General features: G+C 39.6%; 1 protein-coding gene across 4 annotated transcripts; it reads right to left on the reverse strand.

Annotated features, from left to right (window-relative positions):
* Window positions 1-12,288: 12,288 nt before the first annotated feature.
* LOC132623352 (uncharacterized) lies at window positions 12,289-26,799 on the reverse strand. 4 transcript variants are annotated; one of them, XR_009576207.1, is made up of 3 exons: window positions 26,284-26,799; window positions 16,786-16,904; window positions 14,380-16,614 (listed from the first exon to the last, which is right to left on the reverse strand). XR_009576207.1 is itself a non-coding variant. In XM_060338092.1 (2 exons), the coding sequence occupies exon 1, from the start codon at window positions 26,671-26,673 to the stop codon at window positions 26,293-26,295; it is 381 nt and encodes a 126-aa protein (XP_060194075.1). In that variant the 5' UTR covers window positions 26,674-26,797; the 3' UTR covers window positions 12,289-12,570; window positions 26,284-26,292. The 4 variants fall into 4 exon arrangements, 3 of the variants coding, with proteins under 3 accessions (XP_060194075.1, XP_060194077.1, XP_060194076.1); XM_060338092.1 differs by lacking the exons at window positions 14,380-16,614; window positions 16,786-16,904 and adding an exon at window positions 12,289-12,570 and having other exon boundaries at window positions 26,284-26,797; XM_060338094.1 differs by having other exon boundaries at window positions 14,360-16,904.
* Window positions 26,800-27,224: the final 425 nt, after the last annotated feature.

Below are 27,224 nucleotides of genomic sequence, written 5' to 3' on the forward strand. Positions count from 1 at the left end.
CACCGGAAGTAGCAACTCACAAGCTCAGCTTGGACGGGAAGTTTTCCCCGATGAAGCAAAAAATAAGGCCCATGGCGGAAGCAAAACACGCCTTCGTAAAAGACAAGGTAACAAAACTTTTAAAAATAGGTTCTATCCGGGAGGTAAAGTACCCGGATTGGCTTCCTAACGTGGTAGTGGTTCCCAAAAAAGGTAATAAATTTCGAATGTGTGTTGATTACAAGGATTTAAACAAAGCATGCCCGAAGGATTCATTTCCGTTGCCTCACATCGATAGAATGATCAATGCGACGGCCGGGCATGAGATGTTAAGTTTTCTTGATGCTTACTCCGGGTATAACCAAATTCGGATGCACCCGGGGGATCAAGAGAAAACGTCCTTCATCACCCGGTATGGGACTTACTGCTATAATGTAATGCCTTTTGGCCTAAAAAATGCCGATGCAACTTACCAACGCCTAGTTAATGGGATGTTCGAAGAACAAATAGGAAAAATAATAGAAGTTTATATTGACGATATGGTTGTTAAGTCCCTGGAAACAGAGGACCATTTGAAGCATTTGCAGGAAACCTTCGACGTGCTTCGCAAGTATAACATGAAGCTTAACCCGGAAAAATACACCTTCGGTGTCCGGTCCGGTAAATTTTTGGGTTTCATTGTGTCAAACCGGGGCATTGAAATTAACCCGGACAAAATCAAGGCCATCGAGGATATCGAAGTAGTGAATAACGTCAAGGGAGTACAGAGGCTCACCGGAAGGATAGCGGCATTGAGCCGCTTCATATCGAGGTCTTCGGACAAAAGTCATCGTTTCTTCTCCTTACTAAGGAAGAAGAACGACTTCGCTTGGACACCGGAGTGCCAAGAAGCTCTACAAGAATTGAAGAGGTATTTGTCTAGTCCCCCGCTGCTGCACACACCGAAGGCGGACGAGCTGCTTTTTCTCTACCTTGCTGTCTCCGAAGTAGCGGTAAGCGGCATTTTGGTCCGAGAAAAATCAGGTACACAATTCCCTATCTATTACGTGAGTAGAACTTTGGGGGATGCGGAGACCCGTTATCCCCATTTGAAAAAATTGGCAATGGCATTCGTAAGCGCTTCCAGAAAGCTCAAGCCCTACTTCCAATGCCATCCAATATGTGTAGTAACTACTTACCCTCTGAAAAACATCATGCATAAACCGGAATTATCGGGTAGATTAACTAAATGGGCTGTAGAAATTAGCGGGTATGATATCGAGTACAAACCTCGAACGACCATCAAATCCCAGATCTTGGCCGACTTCGTGGCAGATTTTACCCCGACTATGATCCCCGAGGTCGAGAAAGAGCTTCTACTGACCTCGGGAAAGGCCTCGGGCATTTCGTCTCTGCATACGGATGGGGCCTCGAACCTCAAAGGTTCCGGGATAGGGATCGTCCTTAGAGCCCGGTCGGGGATGCCATTCGACAGTCCATTAGAACTGTTAAATTGACTAACAATGAAGCCGAGTATGAGGCTATGATTGCAAGTTTGGAATTAGCCCGAAGTATGAGGGCCTTAATAATTGAGTCAAAGTGTGATTCGCTTTTGGTCGTAAACCAGGTGAACGACGTCTTCGAGGTCAAGGACGAACGGATGCAGAGGTACCTTGAGAAAACCCAGGTGGTACTACATTTATTTAAAGAATGGACCATGTAGCACATACCGAGGGAGCAGAACAGCGAGGCCGATGCATTAGCGAATTTGGGATCCTCGGTCGAAGGGGAGGAAATCAACCCCGGGGCAACGGTGCACTTGTTAAACACGGCCATAGAGAACGGACACGCCGAAATAAACACAATGGGTTTAACTTGGGATTGGCGCAACAAGTACATCGACTACTTGCGTGATGGTAAGCTCCCAAATTACCCAAAAGAATCACGGTCATTAAGGACCAAAGATGCCTGTTTTTGCTTGGTAGATGGCCAATTATATCGGCGGTCTTTCTTCGGACCCCTGGCCAAGTGTTTGGGCCCCGGAGAGACGGAGTATGTGATGAGAGAGGTGCACGAAGGGACCTGCGGCAATCACTTCGGTGCTGATGCTCTGGTCCGAAAGATTATCAGGGCCGGTTATTATTGGAACCGGATGGATGAAGATTCAAAAAAAATTGTCCGTAAATGCGATGGGTGTCAGAGGCACGCTCCGATGATTCATCAGCCCAGAGAGTTGTTGCATTCGGTGGTGTCACCCTGGCCTTTCATGAAGTGGGGAATGGACATCGTCGGTCCGTTACCATGGGCACCAAGTAAAGCCCGTTTTATTTTGTTTATGACTGATTATTTCTCCAAATGGGTTGAAGCGCGGGCCTTTGAAAAAATCAGAGAAAAGAAGGTCATCGACTTCATATGGGATCACATCATCTGTCACTTTGGCATCCCCGCCGAGATAACTTGTGATAACGGGCCCTAGTTCGTAGGCGGCAAAGTCAACAAATTCCTCGAAGGGTTGAAGATCAAGAAAATTGTATCAACTCCATATCACCCGTCTGCAAACGGACAAGCGGAATCCACGAACAAGACAGTAATCCAAAACCTGAGAAAAAGACTTGAAGCGTCAAAGCATCATTGGAGAGAAATATTACCGGAGGTATTGTGGGCTTACAGAACTTCATCGAAATTGAGCACTGGGAGACTCCCTTCTCGTTGGTCTACGGGGCTGAAGCTCTTATCCCTGTGGAAGTTGGTGAACCGACCCTCCAGTTCTGATATACAACCGAGGATTCAAACGAGGAGTCCATGGCCGTAAGACTCGACCTAACGGACGAGCTTCGCGAAAACGCGTTGGTTCGTATTGCCGCCCAGAAACAAAGGGCGGAAAGGTACTACAATCGGAGAGCCACTTTTCATCATTTCCAAGTTGGGGACTTGGTGCTCCGAAAAGTTACCTTGAACACCAAGAATCCCAACGAAGGAAAACTGGGCCCGAACTGGGAAGGACCTTACAAGATAACCGAGGTAACGGGTAAAGGATCATACCAGCTGGAGTCCATGGATGGGCAACGGCTGCGCAATAACTGGAATGTGGATCATCTGAAAAGATACTACTGCTGAGGTAAAAATACACCGTGTTTCTCTATTTTTGACCTTTCTATTTTTGCAGAAAACCGAGTACCAGGCAAAGAAAGGAATCTAAATCTGAAAACACGTGTTGCACTCTTTTCCTTAGTACGGTTTTGTCCCGAAATGGGTTTTCTGACAAGGTTTTTAATGAGGCAACAAGTACAATGTGTTACTTGACAAAGATAAAGGACAAACGTCCGGACTATCGGGGTCATACCCAACGAATGGGGACTTAATAGCACTCACCCGATCTTGCAGCCCGGCTAAGAGCTAGGGGACTAACACATCCACTCCGGAGGCCGCCTTCGGCAAACCAAACCGGGCCAAAAATGTTAAGTTCCGATGTAAGGACCAAACGATCAAAATGAATCGTGTCCACCGAGTGTTTGCTACGGCAAAAGCAAGGCCGGACCTTCTGCTATTGGTTTCGATGTAAGGACCAAACGATCAAAATGAATCGTGTCCATTTAGTACTTGCTACGGCAAAAGCATAAGGAAACAAAATTCTCATGTATACAAACTCTTTGCAACACAAAATTATCGAAAGTTTGGGTAGCAGTTATCTCCCTGTTAAAGACCTTACCCCGGTGATAATCGTCGTATTTCGACACTACTTCATTCACACGCCCTATACTGGACACCATGGTCGAAATTCAACTAACGCAACGAGGTCACAACGATCCGGGCCGAAATTTTCTAACCTCCCCAAACGGGGACCGTTACGCCAAAATTCAGCCAAGGCTGAAATTCGGGTGCCCAGAAGAATACCGGCCCTAGAATATTGCTGAAAAATACCGGCCCTAAGGAAATGCCTATCGTGATACGGAGGCATCTGAATTCACAAAGCATTAGGTAAGTCCTACGGGCACAGTGAATTAATGACTACGAGTCAGCTTGTCCTTGAAACGGACCAACAATTCGGGTAAAAATAATAGCGAACATTCAAACGAAGAAACAAGAAAGAGGCATTTTTCATTTGTACAAGGGGTGTTTTTACATAAAAAAAAAAAAACCAAAGTCCTACAAAGGCAAAAAATAAAATAAAGATAAAAGCCAAGTACAGGCCCTAATCTACCCGGAATGGCTGGAGCCAGAGCGCTCGGACTCTGTCCGCTCAGAGTCATCGGAGTCAGAACCAAAAGCATCCTTAGCCTCTCCCTCGACCCTTTTAGCCTCGGAAATAAGGGCCGGAAGATCAGTAAAGTCATGCTCGGCTTGCTCGAGAGTAATCCTCCGAGACTTCCATTTCTCGTACTCAGCAACAATAATAGCCTGAGCCTCGGCGGCCTCGACGCTCTGCAAAGCCTCGTCCAAATCAGCCTCGTCCTGGGCTAACTTCGCCACTAGAGCATCCCGAGCCTCTCCAAGAACATTCTGCATTTGGATGGCCGATTCAAGCTCCGCCTGGACGGTGTCATTGGCATCGATCGTCTCCTTAAGCTCATTTTTTAGGTCATCGGACATCCGGGCCCTCGTCTCCGCCTTCTCTTCAAAAACCCTCGCACGCTCCTTGTATCGGGCACTCTCCGATTCTCCGATTCGAGCAGCCGATTCCTCTCGGCTAAGCCCGCAGCATCGAACTTCACCAGATCCAGCTCCTCCCGGAGTTGGGAGAAAATGGCTTCGATCTCACCAAGCCTCAAGGAAATTCGAGCATTGTCCCGGGTAAGGCCGATCTTGTCAGCTTCGAGACTCCGATTATATTCGGTCATTGCGGCCAGCTCACTCTTCAACTGACAGTTTTCGGCCTTTGCCGCTTCAAGCTCGAGTCGGAGGTTGGAAAGAGCGACCGCCCGGTTCAACTCCTCCTCCTTCTCCCGAAAAAGGTGCAGATACTTCTCCGTTTCCCGGCCCTGGGCATCCAGTTAGCCCTTAAGATCGTCCATCTCTTGCTGGGCAAGGACGAAGGCTTCGTTGACGAGCACCACACTCTGCAAATGAAGCAAATTAAAAACTTGGACAAAACAAAGTGGAAACTCTCAATGAAGTTATGCAGAGGCGGCTAAAGATCTTACCCGGTTGCCCGCATGCATACCCTGGTTCATGAGGCACTGCCAGGAGACCCCGGTCATCTTGCGCTTGTCCGAATCCGAGACAAGAGGCCTCAGATAGCTTGCCACGCCCACCGGGCGGGAAAGAAAGCTACAGTCTTCAGGGACAGTGACCGTAACCGATCTTGTTCTCCTCGGCTCCACGCTCGGGGCTGGAAAAATACGCACCAAGCTGTCCCTAGCCCCAGATTCGGAGGACCGGCTGGCCGACCTCGTGACCTGAGGAATAGGCAGATGCCCAAATCCCGCAGCTTCGCCGGTAGCGGGAGGAGTGCTCGAGAACATGTCCTCGAATTCGTTAAGCCTCGGAGCCGGAGTAGAGGAACCGGGAGCAGCCTCAGTATCTTCAGCAAAGGTCGGGGGCTCTGTAGTTGCAGCAGGCTCATGCTCGGGCGTCAGGTGAATGACAGTGGGGACTTTGACCTCCGGGACCGGCTCAGTCCTTCGACCAACTTTAGCAGCGGCCGCCTCCCCAGACCTTTTTGTCCTTTGCAGGGGAGCTTCTTCGGAAGAAGTTTCACCTGAAATGTCGACGAAGTCAATCGACCTTAGAGGAGCCGGGGAAAGAATGTCACGACCCGACTAGGGGCCGTGACGAGTACCCGATACTTGTACCAAGCACCCCGTATCTATCATTGTACCCTTACTTCTCAGTGGGCCGTAGGAACTGTACTATACATTTTTTTTTGTTGCTGAACATTAACATTAGCAGCGTCATCATAAACATACTGCCGTGCCCGAATATATATATACACAAAATAGTACCAAGGAAGTGAGGATCCGGAACAACTGGAGCGCTGTCAAATGCTGCTGGTAGAGCTCCTAAGAATCAAACCCGCCTGTCTGCTGACCTGCGCGGCATGAAACGCAGCGTCCACAAGAAGGGACGTCAGTATGAATAGTGTACCGAGTATGTAAGGCATGGAAGATAATACAAGCAGAAACATAAAGTATGATTAACAATATCATGAGGTCATAGGACATATAATGGGGCTAGAAAGTAACCTGTACGTAGGAACTCCCCTTTCAGGCCGGGTACCGTGCATGCTTGTCTTTCCCTTTTTAAAACGTTTCTTTTCCATAGGCACAGAAAATAGGATTTATATCATGTCATGTTTTTATCATATTATATCCTGTCATATCATAGTGTGTCGTATCATATCATGTCGTAGCATATCATATCGTAGTATATTATGTCATAGCGTATCATGTCATAGCATAGCATGTCATAGCGTATCATGTCATAGCATAGCATGTCATAGCGTATCATATCATAGTGTAGCATGTCGTAGTGTATCATATCATAGCATAGCATGTCATAGAGTATAATGTCATAGCATATCAGGTCATGTCATAGCATAGCGCCGAACAATGTCGGCTCGTCCACATAGCGCCGAAATACCGGCTCGCCCATATATCCCGCGTCCGAGCATCCCGCGTCCGGGATGATAAGCCAGCTGACCAGGTGGCAATGAAACATGTTTCCCTTCCCATTCCCCCATGTATCCCTTCCCCCCAACCCATGTTCGTATACATATCTTATATATACTTATATATTTCTTGTATACATATGTCATATAAGCATGCAAGAGAGCCCAAGAAAAATCATGTAGCCATCGGAGTGACGTAAGGTCGGTGACCTCCGATTACATTATGGAACAATCGTGGTCGCTTTGTCTCACCTTGAAGGAACAAGTATTTTAAGGCGAGACTACCAACGGAGAATAGCGTTAGAAGTGAACATAGAATGAAATCATGGGCATCATAGACGTCAACTCATAGGCTTTGGAATCCTTAGAAAATGGTGTCATAGCTAGGAAATGGAAATAAGATTCAAGAACTAGTTTATCACTTTCATATTCACATTGAATCCTTAGCTTAAAAATCTTAGTCATGGAATCATTCTGGTCATATTTGTCATAGGCATATTCTCTTTTCTAACATCGTCGTTGTCGTTATCGTCATAGAAGTATTACCGTTAGAGTAGTTACAGTACTTGTCATTTGGTAACGAAATCGGGATCAAAGGTTTCCTTTGGATTCAACCACAAGTAAGTCAGACAGAACTATAAGGAAAATCCGGGAGCAACGGGCCCACCTCGGGCCGAATGAGGTAGCGTATACGATTTGCATATGTTACATGTCATGGCGTTACTTGTGAGGGTTTTAGGGTAGTCGGGTCCCATTTATGCAAGGTCTAGGGGTTTAGGAGGTTTTTTCCAACATTTCACACACTTTCTAGTTCAATACTACTGAATGAAAAAGGAGAAACTTTAGGTGCGGATTCCGGGGAATAGAATCGTCCCCGAGGCTCGTACCCAACTTATTACGTCTAAGACATGCCATAGAAAGAAGGGTGAAGCCTTACATACCTCTTTCCGCTCCTTATGCTATTCCGAATTCAAACTGCAATTCCGTCAAAATCTGCAAATTGATAACATTTACCCAAACTTTCATTAGGGTGTTTGGAGTTGGAATCTTAAGGTAACACTTGGCTACCGAAATTTCGGCAGCACTTCCTCTGTAAATATACCATCCTCAACATTCAACTTAGCCAAATTCTAATCAATCACAATCCGGGAATTCAAACCCGGCCAAACTATCAACATAACCCAACAACCACACTAGCAATTTCCATATTCAACTCAAGGTACATTCCAACACTTCAAGTAGCATTCTACTTCCTTCAAGACTTTCCAATTCCAATAAAACAACAACAACCTTATAATATATATTCCAACAACATCATACTAATATCATTACATACCATCCATACGAGAACATTATTTTCAATTTACACAACTTCCAACTACTAACACTTCACCAAGCTTATCAAATTTTTATTTGCAATATAAAATCCACAACACAACCACTAAAATGCTAAATAAAACTTGCTCATTATTCCTTCACAATTCAACACATATGCACGGCCACACACACACACCATGCACACACGGCTTCAAACATCATGCATGCACAACTACAACTTCTCCAAAATCATTCAACTTTCATTATCAACATAACATTCATCACAACAACCAAGCACTAAATGAAATAATTACAACATGATTCCTACACATACATAGGCATACATGCACGGCCAACAACACCCTCACACGGCTCAACACCAACATGCAAGGTTTCATGAATTTCATTCACTTTTGCTTACTACAACATGCATAACATCCATAACATACAAAGAAAATGAATTCTCACCTTCTTCTTTGATCCTCCAACTTGTTTGAATCTCCAACTTGTGAATTTGTGTTTTTCTTGTTCCAACAACAACTCCACTTTGTTAAGGACCCTCTACGTGGTAGGAAATGATTTTTGAAGGAATTTTTTATCAACTTTCTTGTGGAATCTCTCTATGGCCGAATGGCCTTGAAGTTTTCTCCTTCTTTTATTTGTTCTTATCTTCTTGAAATTTCTAGAGACTTATGAGATGAAGATGACTTAGTCATCTTTTTAATCTCATAAATTTAATTCAACATGGGCCTAGCCCATGTCCATGGCCGGTTGGGCCTCTTATTTTCTTAAAAAAATTCAAGCCCAATTATATTTGGCTAGTTCTTGTAATTCATGAAAGGTATTTTTCCAATTTCCAAATTTGCCCTTCGTCTTCTTCCATATTCCCACGGGCCATATTGCAAATTCCCCTTTATGCTCTTGACCTTTCTCATTATTTCCCATTCTAAATTTTTCATAAGCAACTCGTATGCTTAACAAAAATAAAAGTAAGGCCTTGCTTGTCATCTTCCCGCGATTGTCTTGAATTATCCAATTGCACAAAATGCGGGATATAACAAAGAATTTCTTCCGCACCTGTGTGTGAGACCAGAACCAGAAGTCCTTCAGCAGCAGAAGGAAGGGGTGGAACGGCGACCGCCTCCTCCAGGATCGAGGCCACGGGAGAATCGGCATCGACTCTCCGAATAATGATATCAAGCTTTGTTTCATCCCGTTAGGTCCGAGCTACGCTCCTCGCCCTCTTCTTCGACTTTTGCCCTCTCTCCGAGGGCCTCTTCCTTTTAGCAGCAGCAGCAGCAAGGGCACGAGACGCACCCGCTGAATCGAACTCAGGTGCCGACGCTGTGGGTTTGGCGGCCGACTCCGGCCTGGGATCCACCGAGCCCTTGGGCAAACCTGAAAACCGAAGAGACAATGAGTACGGATAGTAAAAGACGCAGTGAACACAGGTAGAAGCAAAGTACTACCGTGGTTTTGAGCAACCCATCAGCCGCGTGACAGGTGGGCCCACGTCCGGTTGTCGTGGGCATGCTGGCTGAGGAGTGCGGTGACCCATTCATTCAGATTACGGACGACCGGAGGAATGTATCCGTTGGCTAATAAAAGTAAGAAAAGCAGTGAGAAAGTAGGACCGAAGAGTGACAAAACATACGAAGGCTATAACCCGAAGTTCAGGCTTACGATTGTTGTTCCACTTTTCCGGAAAGGGCATGTAATCGTCCGGAATGACGTCCGAGGTCCGCACCCGGACGTATCGCTCCAACCAGCCTCGATCTCTACCTTCATCCATCTTCGAGAAAAAGGGATTCCGGCTACGTTTTGCTAGTTTTATTACGCCGCCCGGAACAACCTCGGGGAATATAGGCGTATCAAGTGGGCCAACGTGAGCTCTTTCTCGGCGTTATTGGCCAATAGCCGGAGGCATGCTACGACCCTCCAAACAATCGGACCGATTTGTGCCAGGGTCACGTCGTAAGTCCGGCACATAACCAGGATGACCGGATCTACCGGTGGATCGAGCTTGAGAGTGAAGGGATAAGTATACACATACAAAAAACCTTCCCGGTGGTTGGTGACTGACTCACTTGGCCTGGGGGCAAAAACCCGAACCGGACGGGTGTCCCACCCGCAGTCAGCCCGGACTACGTCGAGCTTCTCCTCAGTAATAGATGAGGGGTATCGCCTCACGTCGTACCCCCTATCGGACACCGACGAAGGTTTTTCAACTTCGAGATCTTTGTTGAAGCTGGGCTTGGCCGGTATAATGTCCGAGGCTGTAGGCTCGAAGGAGCTCTTCGCCTTAGCCGGAGACGCAGGCTTGGTTCCTGGGGATGAAACCGAGGGATCGTCATGGGAGGTGGTTTCAGACATTTGGAATCTGAAAAGAAGAGGTTGTATAGATTCGAAAAGGAAGGCAAAAGAGCAAAGGGAACAGTCAGAAGGTTCAAAAAATGGCAAAAACAACCAGGAGGAAGCAGCAACAGGCGAAAATAACGAGTGGAGAAGGTAGCGGTATCGATCCTTTTCACGTGGTGCAAGCAGCAGATCAACAAGAATTGAGTTTTTCAGATGATTATGAGCAGAGATATTGAATGTGTAAGAGGCAGAATGTTTGTAGCAGAAAGGATTAATCGAAGAGCTAAATGTTCAAATGAAGAAATGGAAGAGCCTTATATAGGCATGGGACTGTGACGGTTACGATTCCCCGGCCAATCCGGGAGCGCCACGTGTCCCCATAATTAATGAGGAATGACTTGAAACGACGTGCGTGCGGCGGTTTGTCAGAGCAGACCATCCGGGACGAGACACGTGGCCGATGGCAGAAGAACGTAGGGCAACTGTTCCCGCCAAAAACGAAGCGATAACAACGGACAAAGGGAGTCACCGGCTTAGTGATTCATCCACTCCCCATCACTACGACAAATCTACGATCCGGGGAGTGTGGGGACTATCTGTATGCGGTAAAAATCGGGTATATGCCAAACCGGATAGATCAAAGGCCGAGGGAAGAAAGGGACAAGAACGCGCATGAAGGCCCCCATTCTGAACCGGGGAAGCGTTTGGACCGGAGCAAAGGATGGGCGTCATTTGGTCCGGTTCTTCCATAACCGGCTGTTCGAGGTTGTATGTTCGTTTGATCGTGGCCGGTGGTCGGGGAGATCCATTGCGCAGTTGTCACGCGTCAATGACGTCCGGCTGTGTTCAACTGCCAATCGTACGGGTGTCAGACCGTACGGTCTACCTAATCTAACCTAATCCAACTCAGAACTTTCATTATTCCATTATTTTTTTATGTTGTACAAAGCCCATGGGGCAACATTATAAATAGGGGGCATTGCCCTCCTTTTAGAGGGTTGGCTTCTATATGACCAAAAACTCTTGTAATAGAAAAACATGCAAATCTCTCTTTCAATATATCAGATTCGATCAACGTTTCTTGTGCTTAATTCTTACGTTTCCTAAATCAAATATCGTTTATATATTAATAGATATACGAGTACATAGCTAACCGTTGATCATCCATTGCTCCTTTATAGCATATTCATATATTTCTTCTCTTTATCAAATAAGCACAAGATATAGCCACATATCATATACCTCACTTACAATTTTAATTGATTATCCAAAACCGGGGTACCCATGATGTAGTATATATGTGCGTTCGAGTAGCGTAATATCAACAATGACTACAAAAGTTGGTTGGATGGATTAATACAAACTTATAATTTTGTAGGGTTTGAGATTTTGTCGTTGGAACTTGGAAGTGCTAGAATTATGGGGACAAACACAACTCAACCAGTAATACTTTTTTTTTTTTGGGAACTTGGAAGTGTCAGAATGATGGATCACAAACTTCTTTTTTTAATTGCTTTTCCAAAAAATTTCGCTAAAAACCTTACTATTTGATTATACATTGTGCCGACTTTTCACTCCAAACCTCAAAAAAAAAAAAAAAAGTTTGCAGCTCGAAAGAAAATTCCCTCACAAGACTTAAAACATTTTCTCAATTGAAATGCATGTCTAAACGCTACTTTAATTTTCAAATACTCTTCTTCAAAATACTATTTTCTTTTCAAATATCACTATACTCATATCCAACGCCTACTTAGTTTTCTCAATTGAAATGCATGTCTAAATGCTACTTTAATTTTCAAATACTCTTCTTCAAAATACTATTTTCTTTTCAAATATCACTATACTCATATCCAACGCCTACTTAGTAAACTAATTACCTTACAGGAATCATCATCAAAGAACACGAGTTTCATGCATGGCACCATCAATAAGTGATACTGCAAACATATTGGCCAAGCCAGAAATTTTTCTACATCTTGCAATACCAGTGCTCATTGAAGTAAGACGAAGGAACTTGCTGTATTGCAAGACAGACAACCTAAAGAGCATAGCATGACCTCATTTGAATTTATTGCCAACTTTATTGAAAATTCCAAATGGCACATCATTTAGTGCTAGAACCATATCTACACAATATGTCAAGACAACAGAAAGCAACATCTGAGTCTGACCAATTTACGACACGAGATCGAACACACACGAATATCCACTTCATGAAATTAGTCTCATTGCAAACCAATTTATTTCACGAGGCATGATCACATAATATTGCAAAGCATCATCAAGCACGTTATTGCAGCAGCAGCACGAGTTTGCCACGACCAGAGAGCCTGGTAGAAAGGGAATTCCATTAGTTAAGAATCATATGAAATAAATCTCCCCGAAGCTGAGAAGAAGGAATTGCTTAGCTAAAGAAGCGGCAAGCAGATATGAATTAGACAAAAAAATTACAGGTAAACAAAAGAAAATTTAGGACCAAAGAGAGGGGATTCTCCTCCAAAACGGAATCAAGGCACAGTGCATATTACACTTTTCTCTCATACTTGCATTCTGATGGTTATTGACTGGCTAATAGCATTAAATGTCCTTCTCTAATCACTTCCGAATTCCGGTTATGGAAGCCTAGCTTCCTACTTGGAAAGCACACCTTAGCACATAATCAAAGCCAAACTAAACATCTCTGAGCACACGTTGACGTATATGTATATTCAAAAAGATCCATCTCTTTATCATTTCAATGATAAATTGTTGCTTTAGCGAACATCTTACTCCACTTGTTTTTTGCAAAAAAGGCAAATGGTTGTCCAAAAAGGCATGGTAGTAGCACATGCTTCGCACTTTTTGCTCTTGATCCTTTAGCTTTTTTTGTAGACTAGCTCGAAACAAATCTAAAGGGCAGCCCGATGTGATGCACAAAGAATCTCACGTTCACTCAGGGATCGGGGAAGGAGCCCACTCTAAGGGGGTGTGATCCAGACAGTCTACCGTATGCAAGGGTCAATGATTGACACAACTTCACTGTTGGTCCAAGCCCCTCCCTTGAAAATAAATTTAGCATTAGTAACTTATCGGCCCAACAACAAATAAGTTACCCATCCCAAAGACCATATATAATTCTCACCTAAATCAACTGCAATCTTCTCAATACCTTTCAGAAGTAGACCGACTATTGTTTGATAGGAGTTAGAAGCTTGAATGATCACTCAATTTTAGGTAATTGGCCATCATAGTCACTCAACTTTGTTTTGCCTTCCAAAAGTCACTCAACTTTGGAGTTAAAAGCTTGTACGATCACTCAACTTTGAGTAATTGGCCACCATAGTCACTCAACTTTGGGTAATTGGCCACCATAGTCACTCAACTTTGTCGTCTTTCAAAAGTCACTCAACTTTGCCTAGTTACCGTCTATGGTCATTTTAGCTAGAATATAACTTTCGTCTTCCGACACTTATTTAATAGCGTTGCAGCTATAAATTTCTAGAAAGAAATATTAAAAAAAAAAAATAGGATCCAATTCATCAACAATATATTTTATTTTTATGTCTTAATGATGAATAATATTCTTAATATGATATGCAGTAATTATGATGAATTGGATTCTAAACAAATTTAAATATTGATTTTAATTTTTTCAATATTGTTTTTCTACAAAATTATAGTTGTCACGTCATTAAATAGGTAGTAAAAATTGTATTTCCAGATACAAATGATCATTGAAGCTAACTAGGCAAAATTGAGCAAATTTTAGAAGACAAAAATAAAGTTAAGTGACTATGGTTGTCAATTACCCAAAGTTGAGTGGCCATCCAAGCTTCTAACTCTGTTTGATGGTAGACACTCAGGAAAATTGGAGTGCACTGCGGTTCCAATATATACTCAAATGTAGTTAAATGCTTGCTCGTTTCTCCCTTTTTTTTCCCCTTAAAGTAAAATGGTTGTTTCATCATGATTTAGTTTCGGCACAACATAACTACTCCAATTTCCCATTTTAACCTTCAAAGCATTTGATCTACTTGCATCTTATGCATTACCTACTAGTCAAAAACTTGTGTTAGATGAATCTGTTGATAACTACATACGGAAGGGATCAGAAAAGGCACAACCTCCCTATGGTGGTTCTAGATAGTTGAGAAATTCTAGTAGTATACCCAAGTTATAAGACACTCATTTTGCACAGCAAATAGTTTCCATCATTTCTATTTTAGACAATTTACTGCAAACAGTTCTGTTGTCAGAGCATCAAGACATTCTCCTTCCAAACAAACTAAAAATATGTTCTGGAATTGCATCCTAAATCTTCTAATACTGACTGTATATGTCAATTATTCCTCCATACCAGCTCTAAATGCCTCCCTTCAATGAAAAGGGTGATACCCGCTTAGTTGAAAAAAGTGAGAGGAAAATATTGCATGCTATGTCACAATGTAAACACTGCAAAATAAGTGACCGGAACAAGCTTCCCTAAATCGACGAAATCCACAAATTCACAATCCCTAAGTCTGTTGGATGAAATAGATTAGACAACAACAGAAGCAAGTCCACCTTAAGAGGTGCATTTTTCACCAAATTATCTTCACGGCTAGTCATTGTTAGAACTTAAAACTCACAGTAGCTTGTAATGTGTATAACATGACCTGACAGGAAGAAAGAACCCCATGTTTCACCAATTCTCAAGGAGTCAGGTTAAGCAAGCAGAATTAGCTACTTCTAGCTCCTAACTAAAAAGACCAAAGTGTCACCATTCATATTTTGCCAGTTTCTTCTAAACATTAGCTCTTGTTCATGATTTTGTTTGCATTGTGATATAGTGACTTCAGCCCCCTTCTTCCTTCACGGGATAATGGAACATCAGTCCTTTTTATTATAAAACACATACACACACACACACAGGGAGAGTGACATCCACCTTAACAGCAAGGTCAAATAAATCAAGGATCTCCTCTTTAAGAGGAATATGTCAAACCAAAGATGAAGCCGTAATTCTGGTTTCCTGCCATTCCTCTTTGAAGTACACTCTGATGGAGAATTCATATACTTATAGAAAACATGATATATTTGCAAGTCCAAACCCATTAGCGGCCCCTCGTGGTTGTCAAGATTTTTCACTTAGACACCTCAACTAAACATTGTTCTATTTAGACATCTATCGTATGACTCGACTGTGTCATTTAGAATTTTTCGCTGACCAGCCAAATATATAAAAAATGTATAACACACTCGCCAATGACATGTAAAAGTGACAAATTAAATTAAGACACATGGCATTAAAAATAGTTAAAAATGAATTATGCCAAAAAAGAGAAAAGAAAAAAATACTTTTCAGCAACAACTAAAAATAAAAAAATTATTTTCCTCTCCATCACCACTTCCACCAATTTGCCTCCTCCACTTTCACCATTGTTGTGCATCCATCACTTTCAGATCTGGAAGTTCAAATTCGCTATCTAAATCTTGATTAAAGTGAATAGTTATTGTGTTTTTATGCTGAAATTCGTATTAAAATATTATTTTGACACTTTAAATTGAATAAGTTGAGCTAAAATTTCAAAACTCCATTAAACCTCTTGAAGCTTCGTGCGAATCAGTCCACTCACCTTCTCTGAATAAGGGCTTTAGTTGAAAATAGACCCCATCTAACCAAATGTACTTAGAGGAGTTGATAGGAACATGATAATTAATCCCAACACCTGATTCCTTGATACTCCATAAATGGGTCTTCCCTGCACCACTTCTCCAATCTAACCTCACATTCTTCCTCTTTTCAATTTATATGTTTTTAATTGATTCGTTCTCAATTTCTCTTTTCCAAAAATAAAAATTCAAAATTATCCAATGAACCAATCTTCTTGGCCGTGCTCCTTACGCAATTGGAGATAAAAATGGTGAAAGGTTTGTTAATGATAGAATATTAAGTGGAGAAGAAAGAGAAAAGAATAAAGGAGGAGGACATAAAAAGAATTAAAAAGAAAAAAAGAAAAATAAATAAATATATGTTTTTAGGCTTTCCACGCGCCTGTGTGATGTGAAAACCACACAACTTGCCAAATCAGCGAAAAATGTCTAAATGACACGATCGGACCCCTCTGTAGGTGTTTAAATGGTAGAAGTCTTAATAGAGGTGCCTAGGTGAACAATGTTGCCGACCTTAGGAGGCTCCGATGGGTTCAGCCTATTTGCAATAATCAAACAGTCTTCTAATACTCCTTTTGATCTTGACTAATCTTCATGACCATTCATATATAAGGCTTTTGCAATGTGATCAGGTTTCTTGCCAATAATCAACCACCTTTTTCTTGAATAACCTTTCCGACTTTACCAAATGAAAGTTTATGAGAAGTTCCTCCTAATTTTGTCCAGCTTTCTCTCAACTGCAGCTGGTATTTGGAAAACAAACATTAGATATATAGGCATCGTCTATTACACTATTAATCAAAGCTGATCTGCCTCCAATGCATAAATATTTTAATAGTCTTTTTCTAATTGATTTTTCCCCCCTCAAACTTCATTATTGCCCCTTTCCATGGGGAGATGGAATTATGTCTCACCTCCAGAAGTGAGCCAACATATACAGTAGAAAATTCACCAACTCTGCAACCAAGAATCTCTGTCGGTCATTGTATGCTCAGATCTTCATTGACTTGGCATAGAAAATTTATGATGAATTCTGAGAAAACAACAGAATGAGTCTGAGAAACTTCAGTTGCGTCTCCGCTGCATCTCAAAAAAAAAATCAATGTGTCATCAACTATTCAGCATAAAAAATGTGTGACGTGTTCTCTACTTCTCTTGATAGCTGTCTATGTCCAAACTCTTAAATCATCAGCCCATCTCCTCCTCAAAGTAAATTCCAGCATCTGGCTTAGGTCCCTCCATCATCCAAATATACAGAAAGGGTAGCAACGGATCTGCTTGCCTCAATCCCTTGTCAGAAGGTAAGAATCGCCACTAATTAAAATTGAAAATTTTGTATGTGGTGATGCCAAATCCCATGTCTTCCAAAATATATAGGAAATGCTTACATGGTAAAAACTTTTCCAACCTCCAGTTTACAGGGAGTCCAACTTTTCCTGGTCCTAATTCTCTCCAAGCATTTGTTGACAATTGAAACAGCATTAGTGATTTAGCTCCTCTTATCAAAAGCCAAGTGTCAAACACCAATTTTCTATTAACAGTCTTTAGTCTGTAGTTAGCAGTTTTCTAATGATTTTATAAATGCTAATCTCAACTTAACAATAAAAGTATATGCTTCTCTCAAGGCTAATGCTCTGAAATCCCTCAATCCTTTTATACCACATTTTTGGTTTAAGCAACAAAGGAAGGATTGGAGCCCATCAAAAGTCTTGAACGGAAAAAGAAAAAAAAAATGGAAATGACCTAGAGCCTATTTGGATGGGCTTAAAAAAAGCTGTTTATAAGCCGAAAACAGCTTATAAGTCAAAAAAAAAAAATTGGTGTAGCCCAACTTATTTTTTTCGGCTTATAAGCTGTTTTCAGCTTGTAAGCTGCTCTAGATAAGCTAAGCCAAACGGGCTTAAATTATTTTTTTTGGGCTTATTTTAGCACAAAATGGCTTATAAGCTGGCCAGCCAAACACTCAAAAAAGCTGAAAACAGCTTATAAGCAACTTATAAGCCAATCCAAACGGGCTCCTAGAGCATTAAGAATATCCTACGATAATTCCCAACATTCTTGAAAAAGGCCATGGTGAAACATTAAGCAACCTAAATTCCTTCATAACCTATTAGCTATTCCTCCTTCAGGAATGGTCCATGCAGCTAATCCCTTCCTTTTCAATGACGACATACAGATTCTCATATTTAAAAGAGAGTTTCGGAGTCCACTGAAAAGGTTCTGGTAAAATTTCAATATTTCCATTTTGATTTCTTCTAGGTCCTTTCCTAGCTAGTCGATATCATTAACTTCCATTAGAATTTGTCATATTTTGAAAACTAGCGGTGTTGTCATCTTTTATTTTTTGCAACCATAGACAAATACATTTTCACCTTCATGATCTTTCCTCAAATCTAGTAACTTCTTAGAAATCCTTTGATCAGTAATTCTTCCGTGCGAACTCATCATCCCCTTTAAGATCTGATTTGTACTGTTAATTTACTCCATAATCTGGTACTTCCTTTGCTCTACTCTGCAAAAAATCTTCAATTTCCATTCTCTCAATATCTTCTACTGAAGTTTTAACTTTTGAGTATGAAGTTTGGTTTGTCTTTTACTTCAAAACAAGGTCCTTGCCCTTTACCCTTTTTTTGTTTAAAGCCATCTAACTCTAGCTACATGTTTCTGAATTTAAACTAGCCGACCCTTTTCCCACTGTCCATATGAGATCACAGTAGTGTTAGAACAAGGATGATAATAATAAAAGAAATTCAAAATAAACTTGTTTGGCTTAGAGGCACGTTAAGACGTTTCTTGAAGATAGTTGAAGTCTCTCCCACGAGCAAACGGAAGAATAAATAACAATTCTATCTTGGGGATTCAACTAAGCCACAACAAGTATTATTCAAGAAAGTTGCTCTTCTATTCTTGAATTGGTGATTTCACCTTTTGATCAATGTCTCTAAAGTTTTTAGGGGAAATTGTTTTCTTGAAGTGCTTGCCTTTTCCAAAAGAATGAAACACTATTTATAGGATAAAAATTACATAACATAAAAGTTTTCATTAAATAGGATTTAAAATAGATTCATGAATTTTTCTTAAAATACATGCAACTTTCATGTAACTTTCAAGAACCTAAAACGTAAAATACTAAATGAAGAATGTATCTTCAAATTCACATTCATTTAGTTTGAAAACTTTTATCAGATGAAATGTTTCAAAATTAATTAAAACATTAACTTAACAATCCCCCACTTGTTTCAAGAAATTTTGAAAATATTTTTGAGACATTAATCTAGTAATATGCATCAATAATGGTGTCTTTTGGACTTGAACCATTAGCTAGTGAATACATTCTAAATCATTGACTACTTAGTGAACGAATCTTGAACTGAGTAGATCATTAAATGAAGTAGAAAAATTTCCACGCACATTACTATGTTCCGGTGAAAATCGTAATCCTTTGACACCTTACGGCCATGTGTCCTGAATCCTTTAAACTAAGTGCTTTAAGATTTCCCTGTTAAAAATCTTATTGAAGCGGCCTCCACTTCGCACTTAGCGCGGTGAATTCATCAAGAGTAACTTTGCATACTCCGACCAAACAGTCTATGAATTCATTAAGAGAATTTAATCTCATCCTCCTTTAAAGCAAAGTGTCGATAAATCTTTCAAGAGGGTTCCTACACACTCCAACCGATACCGGTTTATAGACTTATTAAGAGAATATAATCTCATCCTCCTCTACAGTAGGAATATTGGTAAATCTATCAAGAGTCGTCATACTAACTCCAACCGAGATCGGTCTTATAGATTTATTAAGAGAATAGAATCTCAACCTATGCACATTTACTCACTCTTTGAAGAAATTGAAGTTTTATTGATGTGCTCTGCAATTGTAACTTTACTTGTTTTTTCCCTTTGAACCTAAGATTACATCATTAGGTAGGGTTACCATAAAGTACAATTAATTTACATCAGGCTTTATTCCCATCCCTTTACAAGTTTCCATTACTAACTCTTTGCCTAACCCTTTAGACAAAGGATCTGCTAGATTAAATATGGACTTCACATATTGAAGTGATATTATGCCATCCTCCAATAGTCTTCTCACATGATTGTGTTTGAGACGAACTTGCCTTGATTTGCCATTGTAACAATCACTTGAAGCCCGAAAAATAGCAACTTTATTATCACAATAGATAGTCAAAGGTGGCATTGGCTTACTCCACATAGGAATATCTATCAACATACTTCGAAGCCAGTCAGCTTCTTCTCCAGCAGAAGACATAGCTATAAATTCTGACTCCATGGTTGAGTGAGTAATACATGTCTGTTTCTTTGATTTCCAAGAGATTGCTGCTCCGGCCAAAGTGAAAATCCAAGCAGTAATTGATTTAGAGTCATTTGGATCAGAATTCCAAGTAGCATCACTATAGCCTTCAATAACTACTGGAAAGGTAGAATAATGTAGGCCATTATTAATCGTGCCCTTTAGATACCTTAAAACACAAATTAAGGCATTCCAATGTTCAACTTCGGGGTTACTGGTAAACTTGCTCAAAGTTCCTACTGCATAACCAATATCTGGCCTGGTACAATGCATGTCATACATAAGACTCCCAACAATCTGAGAATACGTCAATTGATCAAGAATGTCACTAGAGTTTCCCACTAGTTTGATGCTAGGATCAAATGGTGTAGGAGCAGGCTTGTCATCAAAATGACCAAACCTCTTCAGAACTTTCTCAATATAACTTGCTTGAGTAAGAGTCAAACCATTAGCTGATCTCAAAATTTTAATGCCCAAAATTTCATCAGCTTCTCCAAGATCCTTCATTTCAAACTGAGAAGCAAGAAATGATTTTGTTTCTTTAACTCTTTCAATATCAGTTCCAAAGATCAACATGTCATCCACATAGAGACAAATTATAACTCCCAAATTTTCTTGAAATTTACTGAATATGCATATATCGCCACCATTGATTGAGTAGCCATTAGAAATCATGGCCTTTCTAAATTTCTCATGCCATTGCTTTGGAGCTTGTTTTAATCCATAAAGAGATTTACGAAGCTTACAAACTTTATGTTCCTGACCAGGAATGATAAACCCCTCTGGTTGTTTCATGTAAACTTCTTCATCTAGATCTCCATTCAAAAACGTGGTCTTAACATCCATTTGATGAATTATCATATTATGAATTGCTGCTAAAGCAATTAAGAGCCGAATAGATGTCATCCGAGTTACAGGTGCAAAGGTATCAAAATTATCAATATCTTTCATTTGAGTAAAACCTTTTGCTACCAAGCGAGCTTTGTACTTATCTATAGTACCATCAGATTTTAATTTCTTCCTAAAAATCCATCTACAACCAATAGGTTTACACCCAGGAGGAAGATTTGATAAAATCCATGTATTATTTGACATGATAGAATGCATTTCATCATCAATAGCTTCACGCCAAAAAGGAGCATCATGGGAAGATACTGCTTCAGGTAACTTTCATGATCTTTTTCAACCAAATAAACTTGAAAATCAGGTCCAAAGTTCTTTGGTTGGGCTGATCTTATACTGCGCCTCAGATGGATTTCTTCCATGGACTCAACTGTTTTCCTTTTAAGAGGAGATGTAAAAAAACTTGCATCTTGTTCTAAAGATTCTTTTTTTCTTAGGAAATATATGCTCAGAAAAGTTAGCATGTAAAGATTCAATAATTGTGTGAGGACTTGGAGTCTCAAGATTTAAAAATCTATAAGCCTTACTGGTCTGAGAATAACCAATAAACACACAATCTACTCCTCTATAGCCAACCTTAGCCAAATGTTGATCTGGTAATCTAGCATGAGCCAAACAACCCCATACTTTAAAATAATTTATATTTGGCTTTCGATTCTTCCAAAGTTCATAAGGGGATGCCTCAAGTTTCTTGGAAGGTATTCGATTCAAAATATGACAGGCTGAAAATAAGGCTTCAGTCCACAAATTTCCAGGCATACCAGATCCATAAAGCATAGAATTAACCATTTCTATGAAAGTCCTATTTTTCCTTTCTGCTACACCATTTTGTTGTGGTGTATAAGATGTAGTCAATTGTTTTTCAATGCCTTCTTTTTCACAAAAAACAATAAAATCTGATTTTAAATATTCTCCACCTCTATCAGATCTAATTGATTTAATCTTCAAACTCAATTTATTTTCAACATCTGCTTTATATGTTTTGAAAGACTCAAATGCCTCATCTTTTGTTCTTAATGGAAAGACATATGTATATCTTGAGTAATAGTCAATGAAAGTGATAAAATATCTCTTACCATGACGTGACAAACAATCCATCTCACAGATATCGGTGTGAATTAATTCCAAAAGTGTGGATGTCCTTTCAACCGTCTTAAAAGGTTTCTTTGTTATCTTGCATTTACTACAAGTAAGACACTTAGTAGTATGATCTTTTCCACAGTCCTTAATTAATCCATTTTTCACCATAAGTTGTATGGATCTAAAATTCACATGACCAAGACGTTCATGCCATAAATCTAGAGACTCCACAATATAAGCAGAAATATTTTCATTATCAATATTGAGTTTGAACATTCCATTTGTAGCATAGCCTTTTCCAACAAATATGCCATTTTTAGACAGTATAAATTTATCTGCCTCAAAAATCATTCTAAAACCATGCTTCGAAAGAAGCGTACCTGACACCAAGTTCTTCCGAATTTCAGGAACATGCAACACGTCCATCAGTGTGACTATCTTTCCGGAAGTAAACTTCAATTCAACAGTTCCTTTTCCCACAACCTTAGCAGAGGACGAGTTTCCCATATACAAAACTTTGTCGTCCCCCACTAATTCATAGGTCTTGAAAGCATTTTGATCACCTGATATATGACGAGTTGCGCCAGTGTCTATCCACCATTCCACTTGATTTCCTGCTACAAATGCTTCGGTAACCATTGCTACAAATTCATCTTTTCCATGATTATTTGCCTTTTCTTTCTTCTTTTCAGCTTTAAGAATTTTACAATCACGCGCATAGTGACCAAATTTGTGACAGTGGTAACATTCAACCGACTTAGAATTGGTACTAGTACGCTTAAAATTCGTACTTCTCTTTGCCTTCGGAATTTTCTTATTAACAGATTCCTTCTTGGTTGATTTTTCTTCAACCACATGAGCTTTCATGACGGGTTCCTTCAAAATATTATTGTCACGATATCGAGTCTCTTGTTCAATTTGCAAATGCTGCAACAATTGCTCAAGAGTCAAATCTTTTTTTTTTTGTGTAAGAGTTTGCTTCTGTATTCTTTCCAAGAGGAAGGAAGTTTCGAGACAATAGCACCAACATGAAAGTTTTCATCAAGAGCAATTCCAGAGATAGCAATTTTATTAGCTATAAGTTGGAATTCTTGCACTTGTTCAGTGATTGACTTATCATCAACCATTTTGAACTCCATATAGTTTGAAACAAGAAATTTCTTTGAACTCGCCTCTTCCGCCAAATAGATATTTTGGAGAGTGTCCCAAATATCCTTAACAAATTTTCACTTGGTATAATATTGATCATAAAATTTGTTGGACATTCCTCCAAGAATATAATTCTTACATAAATAATCATCATCTTTCCACTTGGCAATTTGTTCTTTAATCAAAGTAGCCTCGTCAGTTGCTACCTCAGAACCAGGAGCATTAGGACAAGGTTGTTCAAGAACATATGCCAACTTCAATCGTCTTAAAAAGAATTCCATCTTTCCACGCCATCTAGGAAAGTCTTTGCCATCGAATATTTTAAAATTAGGATTAGGCAGAGATGGAACACCATTCAATGTTGATGTAGTAGCCATAGAGAGAACTATCTTCAAATTGTTAGAACAAGGATGATAATAATAAAAGAAATCCAAAATAAACTTGCTTAGAGGCACGTTAAGACGTTTCTTGAAGATAGTTGGAGTCTCTCCCACGAGCAAACGGAAGAATAAATAACAACTCTATCTTCGGGATTCAACTAAGCCACAACAAGTATTATTCAAGAAAGTTTCTCTTCTATTCTTGAATTGGTGATTTCACCTTTTGATCAATGTCTCTAAAGTTTTTAGCGAAAATTATTTTCTTGAAGTGCTTGCCTTTTCCAAAAGAATGAAACACTATTTATAGGATAAAAATTACATAACATAAAAGTTTTCATTAAATAGGATTTAAAATAGGTTCATGATTTTTTCTTAAAATACATGCAACTTTCATGTAACTTTCAAGAACCTAAAACGTAAAATACTAAATGAAGAATGTATCTTCAAATTCACATTCATTTAGTTTGAAAACTTTTATCAGATGAAATGTTTCAAAATTAATTAAAACATTAACTTAACAAGTAGGTCTATCATCTGTGCAAAATTTAAGCAAGATGGTTCCGGTTAAGTCAAAAAAGTTTTATGCATGAAGGATGGCCTGATATTTCTAAAAGCATCATCTGACGCAATGGAGAATAGGTAGTCATCGATTCTAGATGCTATTAAAGTCTTAAATCCTTTTTATGTGAATTTTTCACCTCGAATGAAAGATCTACAACGACTTTGTCTTGTATACCCTACTAGATATAGGGAATTCTAGCGTAAGTCTTCTTTCTTCCTAGGATTTGGTCATACAAAAACCTCCTCTGTGACCTGTGGGAATCCCCAAAGTTCTCTCACTGTTAGAAGCTCAACCACAGTTCTCTGTTTCCCAGATTGCACATATTTAAGCAAAAAACTAACAACATTTTGTGTATGATTCATTAACTTTGGTAACGAATGGTCACCAGTTATGGATTTTGCAAACACACCACCTACTGTACAATCAAAATAGTAATATGAAAAGAGTAAAACCACGAAGTTCGATACATCTGGAGTGCCGCTTAAGCTCCTAACACTATTTACCCCAATGGTAGGATTTCGAATACAAGAACTACCTTAGGATAATCAGAGAACAATCGAAGTCGTCCCAACCTCAAAAGCCAAATCATACCACCTGTCCTATACACCAGCACACTAATAATACGTACAATTTGTTTCAATGAGCCAGAGATCTTTGGGAGGCTGGGGATCAGAGTGGGGACCTAGTAAACTGTTGTAGGTTGCAATGTAGAAGGATGATGAGATAAAGGTAACCCTTGAAGAAAATATAATACATAGAAGATTTGGGATATATTCTGCTAGTCTATTGTTCTAAAAACTTCCCTTTTCCACTATAACTTGTTTGTTTCTCACTAGCATTGCATTCGTTTCCTCTTAACATTTTTTAGCTTTCTTACTTTTCAATGTCATGTTTGTAGAATCTTATCAGATAGACTTCCTCTATAAGAGTTCACCAAATTCTTTCTTTGAATATCATATGCAGTTTAAAGATTAAATCCAAAGCAGATTCCTTAAAAGTGGCGAACTCTCACTTCATCCTTCAATGAAGGATATAATAAAGAACCTAGCTTTTTTGTCCTCTTAGAATAACCAACCAATATCATGAATCTGTCTCCACTCCTTATTCAGAACCAACCCCGCATTAGCATTAGCAGTCAAAACACTAGTATTGACTAATCGCTCTAACAAGAAGTTCTAACTTCATGAAAAGAATACACGGATTAAAAACCAATACCTAATCATTCCATTGAACATGTAGCATGGCAAGAATGTTTTTTTTTTTTTACGGAACTTCTCCAGTATTTAGTTACTCCACTAAACTTCTACCATAGCAGAAGTCATTTCCCTTTGTAGCTATTACTTGCTTCAATCAACAGCTATACAATGCTATCCACCTTTAATATAAAAAATATCACTAAAAACATCGTTTTCGTACCTTATTCTACAATTTGTAGGATTATTACCATATATCACCCACTTTTACATCCAACCAAACACTGATCTCCCACCAAAAACACTTCCATGAAAATTATTTTTTCCCGAGGCAAGCACACCTAAACAGGAAAAAAATAAATGCACTAAAACTAAAAGCCAAATGCTCCCTCCTTCCCAATTTAAGTGTCTTAATTTGACTGATCATGATCACAAAGTTTAAGAAATTAAATGAGACTTTTGAATCTTTTAGTCCTAAATTAAAAATGTGTGTAATGTACTAAAATATCCTTGTGATTTTAAAATTGCCATGCAGAATGTTGTGAATTGTCAACTTACTGAATACAGAAAGAGACACTTTTTTTTGGAACGGATCAACACTTAAATTGGGAGGGACGGAATACTAAACATAGAAAGGTATCATTCTTTTGGACTGACTAAAAGGTAGAGAGTGTAACATAAATGGGGACGGAAGGATTAATATTTTGGTCAAAGCAAGAACACCTAAGACCTAACAGCAAAAATAGATAAATGCACTAAAACTAACAAAACATATATTTTCTCTTCAGCCAAACGAAGAAAATAAGAGAGGAAAAACAAGCGATATGCTATACCTTCTATTTCTATTTCTGGTAGCCACCACCAATAGCATTATCATCTTCCTCAACCTTAGCAGTCAAATACGGCTTAGGAAAATCATTAACATCAAATGTCTTCTCCTTCATCATCTTCTCAACATCAGCTTTTTTAAGTACACTTCTCCTTATAGGAGGACGATTACGCCTTTGGTCACGTGAAAAGTACTTGATATCATATACAGTCTCAGGATTTGATGATGGGACTATAGCTTCAGCTTGTGGAGTTGCAGGTGAGAATATTCTGTACTCTGTAGCTTTTGGTATGGAGGGTACATATTCAGGACTTGATTGTGGTCCTGTTATTTCCCAAGGTTTCTTGAAGTAGCGTTTTAGTGTTTGGATTAAAGATTTTGATGTGGAGGACATTGTTACAAGTTTTGTAGTGCTTCTGATCTGTGTGGTGCTGTGCTAGTTGTGACTTGTGATGTTGTGATGCTGAAGAGTAGGTGCGGTTATAAATGGAACTTCTTCTAGAATTCTCTTTGCTTTTCTTGTTTTTTCGAATGAATAGTTTCGGTTAATTTGGCGGCAAGGGTATAAATATGGAACGAAGAGGTGTTAACGGAGAAACTCCAACTTTTTTTTTTTAGTGAACTAGTTATATGAGGCCGTGATAAGCCCGGGCACAAACTCAAGATATAAAGGTAGATATTTTAATTAAAGAAATATAATTTGTATTAATACAAGTGTATAATAACAACAACAACAATCATATACTCATTGTAGTCCCACAAGTGGGTAATTACGTTAGTAGTAATTAAATTTCATATAAGTATATTTTCAATATATGAAAGCAAAATTTTCATTCCACTCCTTTAATATTTTAACTTCCATTTTGATAAAATTATTTACTTCAAATCAAATGCGGGGCCAGAATTTGACATTAATAAGTTATGTATCCTAATTTTCTGAAGTTA

Source organism: Lycium barbarum, chromosome 12 (assembly GCF_019175385.1).
Source record: "Lycium barbarum isolate Lr01 chromosome 12, ASM1917538v2, whole genome shotgun sequence".
Classification (NCBI taxonomy): Eukaryota; Viridiplantae; Streptophyta; class Magnoliopsida; order Solanales; family Solanaceae; genus Lycium; species Lycium barbarum.

Excerpts from the sequence above, each read along its gene's own strand:
- LOC132623352 (XM_060338092.1), bottom strand. The coding sequence starts at position 26,673 with ATGTCCTCCACATCAAAATCTTTAATCCAAACACTAAAACGCTACTTC.